At 33.8% G+C, this 5,869-nt stretch overlaps 1 protein-coding gene across 2 annotated transcripts; it reads left to right on the top strand.

The window, feature by feature from the left end:
• The first annotated feature begins 2,529 nt into the window (after positions 1 to 2,529).
• On the top strand, positions 2,530 to 3,924 carry LOC112525733 (dof zinc finger protein DOF3.6-like). Of its 2 annotated transcripts, none has more exons than XM_025135971.1 (2): positions 2,530 to 2,640; positions 2,815 to 3,924. In XM_025135971.1, exons 1-2 carry the CDS (start codon positions 2,587 to 2,589, stop codon positions 3,649 to 3,651), a joined length of 891 nt encoding a protein of 296 aa, XP_024991739.1. In that variant the 5' UTR covers positions 2,530 to 2,586; the 3' UTR covers positions 3,652 to 3,924. The 2 variants fall into 2 exon arrangements, with proteins under 2 accessions (XP_024991739.1, XP_024991738.1); XM_025135970.1 differs by having other exon boundaries at positions 2,812 to 3,924.
• Positions 3,925 to 5,869: the final 1,945 nt, after the last annotated feature.

The raw sequence follows: 5,869 nt of genomic DNA, 5'->3' as shown, positions 1-5,869 counted from the left end.
CAGTTCTAGCATTCTAAACATCAAATATATCATGATTTTGACAACATCAGTCCGTAAACTTAGATATAAACACAGTTTATAAACTGGTCTTAATAACCCTAACATAATTACCTTAATGAAACTGAATGAAACTTATACCTTTAAGAAGGGTACGGAGAGTGGATTCCGAATATATAATTGTTGCCTCGATCCCCTTACAAACTTGATGTAAAATCTAGAGAGAAGACGGCAGATAATTGTAGAGAGAGAAAATTGTAGAGAGAATGAGAGAGAGAATGAGAATGGGAATGGCGGTTTCATCACCGCCATTATATATATATATATATATATATATATATATATATAAAATTAAATTTTTTTTTAAAAAACCCTAACTGCCTCATATATATATATATATATAATATTTATATATATATATATATATATATAATATATATATAGTTTAACTATTTGACGGTTTTACCCTTCAAGTTAAATTCTCAACTTTACGTCAATATAGGTATAAACACATTTTGACGCAAAGCTAGTCTAGGGTACAAATTGGCTAAGCATAGGGTACAAATATATCATGCATAATTCTACGAAAATTCTTTTAACTCAATTTGTACGAGTTAACGAAACACGGATAATATAGTAATTGTCATTGAATATTTCACTTTGTCTTATTTGATCCATAAACTTCACAATGTAAAGTTAAAGTAAAACAAATCAGACTTGATACTTGATACGTTTAGTATTATTCTAAAAGTGATAAGATCACACATACGAGCTACAAAAATACATGTAAGATTAAAAGTACGGAACAAGGGCACAACATCGATGGAAACTACGTTGCAATCACGCATAGTGGATGTGTGGTTGAGGTCATAGCTACCATATGGAAGTGGTGGAAGCTACTTGGTTCGAAAGATACTCTTCTAAAGTAAGAGAAGAGAAAGCCACAATTATTTATCATCCATACATAAAATTCTCATGAGATCGTATCTGAATATAACTATATCCACTAATCATTACTGGAGGACGCTCCAAGGTTAATATTGATTCCAAGAACAAAGAAATCTCAAATAAATAATGAGAGTACATATGAGTCAATGGAAGGATCATAAGTACCCATTGATGATATATTCACATATACTATAACTGATAAGATGGTAGAGCATGATGACATCGAACCACACTCAGTTGAAAAAAAATGTCAATAAAGAGCATATTGGCCTAAATGGAAAGAAACAATCCATAAACAATTATATTAATTGACAAAGGAACAAGTATTTGGTTCGATAGTGCTAACCCACCAAGTGTAAAACCCGTAGGACATAAATGAGTCTTTGTCAGAAAAGGTAATTTTACCGGTAAGCGCTTGCCGAGTAAATGTTTGGTAAACAACCCCTTAGATGGTTTGTAAAGGAAATGTCCCTATATATATATATATATATATATATATATATATATGAGGAAGGGTTTAAACAAGATCAAATACATTCATACATTTTATGAGAAAGAGAGAACACCCTTTTACTATAGTCAATCACATATGATGCACATATAATATTAACTCAGAGAAGTGAACGACCTTTTGCGCGAACTAGGTTGCGAGCCAAGTCATCCATTCACCACATGTGACTAAATCACATATGATAAGGGTGTTTTGATGTAATACTGTAATCCATCACATGTGATACTAAATCATATATAAAAACGACTTCTGACGCAATCTTGGTCGCAGGACACGTCATCCGCACACCACCGAGTCTTTAAAGCGCAATTCATAGGTTGATTTGAGAATAAAAATGATCAAGAGTTCGTATCTCTTCCTACACTTATAACCTTAACTCTTATTCTCAAGTGATCCCTCTTCTATATATATATATAGGTGGTTTCATTTACAGACCCAACTTGGTACAGAGTACAGACCATAAAAACCAATTGGTTGAGGTATTTATGGAAAATATGAAGATTCATTTATTATGATTGAGATATTTATGGAAAATTATCAGAGTTCATTTATTATGATCTACAACTGGTTTATACAAGAAAACAACAATGACATTCATTGAACCAAATATTCATTAGAGTCGATGAACCGTTGAAATTGGTTTGCAATGTTTGTACTAATATGATGGTTTGTAAATGATTCATTCTCTCTCTCTCTCTCTCTCTCTCTCTCTCTCTTTATATATACATATATATATATATATATATATAATTAAAATGGAACTCAAAATTTGTATATCAATCATTAATTTTAAACTTGTAACTTGTATATAGAGAAGGAAGAGAGTACAAAAATTGTGGGCATTGTAAGAAACATAGTTGATCACAAGCTTAGGAATTATGAAAAGAGAAACCCTAGAAATTAATATATGTGGAATTGAAGACAAAAAGAGAGTGGGCTACGAGTATGGAACAAAAATAAATAAACACAACACACCCTTCTCCCTTCCTTTATCTTTCCAGGCTCCTATCTCTCTGTGTGAAAGTCTCTTATTATTGATGTGATTCTCCACCATACTCAACCCCATCAAACTTTTACAAAAGAAAGAGAGAGAGATCAGCTTTGAATTAGAGCATCAGCACCCAATTGATATGGTTTTCTCATCACTTCCTTCCTATCTAGATCCTCCCAATTGGCCTCAACAGGTAAGTAATGGGTTCTCTTCACTTTCATCCTATCCCCTCACACCTTCTTAAAACAACAAAAAAGTTGATTCAAAATAAAAAAGGACAATGATTTCATATATTCCTTGTGTTTTTCTCCCTTATAATCTGTTGTCGAATATACCCACATCATGATTTTTCTTGCTTTTACAGCAGCAAGTTGGAGGTGTTGGTGGTGATCATGAGATTTCTCAGCTTCCTCCACCACTGTTGCCACCACCTCCACCACTGGGGAGCGGTGGGGATGCAAGATCTGTACAGATGTCTGAGCGTGCAAGGATGGGGAAGCTGCCACAGCCGGAAACAGCAATGAAATGCCCTAGATGTGAATCAACCAATACTAAGTTCTGCTACTTCAACAATTACAGTCTGTCACAGCCCCGTCACTTTTGCAAAACTTGCCGGCGGTACTGGACAAGAGGCGGAGCCTTAAGAAACGTGCCGGTGGGTGGTGGTTGCCGGAGAAACAAGAAAAGTAGCAAGGGATCAAGGGGTTCTAGGTCAAAATCCCCATCAGCTACTACAAGCTCAACAAGTAATACTGCGATTTCTCCTAATAGCTGCACCACGGATATATTAGGGCATTTGCCTCATAACACTCGACCATCTCAGTTTCCAATTTTGCCCCCCTTGAATCACTTTGGAGGTGGAGATCTTGGCTTAACATTTGCGGGTGGAAATGGAAATAATTTGATCCATCTTGGTCATGACAGTAACTACCCTAGTAACAAGTTTGCCCAATTTCCATTTTTGGAAGCTGCTAACGCTGGGATGTATGGTGAAGGCCCATCAAACTACGGTGGACAAGTCGGAGGGATGAAGATGGAGGATAACCATCATCGTCATCATCAACAGCAAGGGTTGAATTTATCAAGAAACTTTATGGACATTCCAGGAAATGAGCAGTTTTTGGGTACCAGCAATGTTGCATGGAGTACAACTGATCTCAGTGGCTTCAACTCTTCTTCTACTACCACCACCCATCTCTTGTGATTTACATTGTTTTCCCATCTTTCCATTCTAAGCTTGCATCTTTTTCACTTCTCTGTGCATTGCTAGCAATTGTGAGTTTAGCATTCGATGCACAATGTATAAGTAAACTTTGCATGCGATAGAAAATGAGACCATGGACTGATATGAAGGTTTTCTTGGAAACCCTAGGGCATGGTGGCTTAATTCTAGTGATATATATACATATAATTTGCTTTGTTCTATTGTCGAGATTATAATTTGTAAGTTGCAACGAACTGCTATCATGCGAGTTAATTTCTTTTATATGTATCTTTCTTGATTATATCATTTTTAATCATGTTTAACTTCGTACATAATTTACTCTTAACTTCGCTAACATACTTCTCTATTACACAGGGGAAATGCTTAATAAAAACCCGGATTCATTATAGTTCAAGATTCTATAACATCGTTTGGGGTTTTAAGTATTAATTTGGTTTGTAGACTAATCAGTTTTCTCTAGTTTGATTCAAAATTGATGGCAAGGGTTCTGTGTTGAATGAATGATCCGTGTTAAAAGAGGAAAGGAGGAATTGAATTTTTTAGGGTTTATAACTAGTTTTGAGTTAAATTGAAAGATCATAATGATGAGTTCATGATGTGTGTGTAAGTAGTGATTCCATATGAATTGGGGGAATTATATATGCCCTTTTCAATGATGAGAATTTTGTGCAAAAAATGTTTTAGATGTGCATTGTGTCATTCTATATGATGCCAGAATTATCTTTACATATTCTTGGCTAAAGTAGCTGCATAAATGTAACCACTTACTACCCTTGACCATGACCATGACCATGACCACAATCATTAACTCAAGGTAAAAAAAAAAGCCTCTCAATATTCCCTTGAAATCCCAATTTTCTTTTCCAAAATGAATATGTTTTCATTGTAGCGTATTATATTACTAATTCGAGAAACAAATTAACTCATGTAAATAAAGAGAGAGGGTAGGACGAGGGTTAGGAATGTAAAACCATAACGTAAAAGAGAGGTCTATAAGAAGCTCACAATTTATATTTTACTGTAAACTAGCTATAATTCAATTTCTTGACATACTATGCCTGAAAAGAAACTAGAAGAATCCTATGACTATTATCCCAAAAAACACATAAAGTTAAGCCTACATACAAATTTATAAATCTAAGTACTATTGTCATTAATTAATGACATCATAAGTCTAAGACAGTAAATCAAAGATTTTATAAAACGAATTTAATTATGACAGATTATATGTAAGTAGCGGATTCTTATTAATCAGAGAGCAATTCATGGCTGATCACACTATAATACAACACATATGGAACGGATTGTTGTACCGAAGGTTTCAATATTCATGAGAAAGATACACGTACGTAGTATCAATGTATTACGATCAAGAATCCCTCTCATGCACACACACAAGCACATACCTACGATGTTAAGAGATGCAACTTTTCATTTATAGTTTAAATTAATTCCGGTTAATTTGTATATTTATACTATATATATCATAAAACATTTAGATTCTTGTTCTTAAAAACTTTTAATTTTTCAATGGTACACTTTATAAAAGAATAATTATAAAGTAGTAATTCTACAAAATCTTTTAAAGTTATAAAATAATTTTGTTTTACCCTTTTTTAAAATGTGAAGAACAACTCTTAGTTTTGGAAATCTTTACTATTTTCATTTGAACCTCCGTGGTTACAAGAGGATTTTTAATCTTTAATGGATTTGAACCTTAGACTTCTTGATACTTTTGACCTTTGGAGTCAAGCTCAAACCAATCAAACACAACCCTTGTGGTTAATTTTATTATCCAATTAAATTTTATATGTTAACAGTATTACAAGTAAACTTCACTCATACTCATAAAAATCATACCCACTTTTCTAATTGGTGGGATTTGTACGATGTTAACAAGAAATTAATAGAACATGAGTACGATAGTGATCGACAAAACACTTTAGATTTTAGCAGTAAGGTACCATTAAAAATAGGAAGTAGCATTGAATTCTGTTGTTGCTTTTTAAAGGCTAACACTTGAGCAAACTCCCATTTCGAAGTTGAAGAAATTTTGTTATCAAGCCCATGCTTATAAGGACCATTGTGTGTCTGTGTGTGTACAAGTTCGACGACTGTGTGTGTTGTGTAGTGTCTGACAGCAACTGCCTTTTTTTTCACTTTTTAATCTCAGTCTTGAATCTTGATCTTGATGATG

Source organism: Cynara cardunculus, assembly GCF_001531365.2.
Source record: "Cynara cardunculus var. scolymus isolate 2C chromosome LG 13, CcrdV1, whole genome shotgun sequence".
Classification (NCBI taxonomy): Eukaryota; Viridiplantae; Streptophyta; class Magnoliopsida; order Asterales; family Asteraceae; genus Cynara; species Cynara cardunculus.
This window is presented reverse-complemented; position numbering and strand designations above follow the sequence as displayed.

Excerpts from the sequence above, each read along its gene's own strand:
- LOC112525733 (XM_025135970.1), top strand. The coding sequence starts at position 2,587 with ATGGTTTTCTCATCACTTCCTTCCTATCTAGATCCTCCCAATTGGCCT. Across the intron at positions 2,641-2,811 it reads CTCCCAATTGGCCTCAACAG|CAGCAAGTTGGAGGTGTTGG; the intron begins GTAAGTAATGGG and ends TTGCTTTTACAG.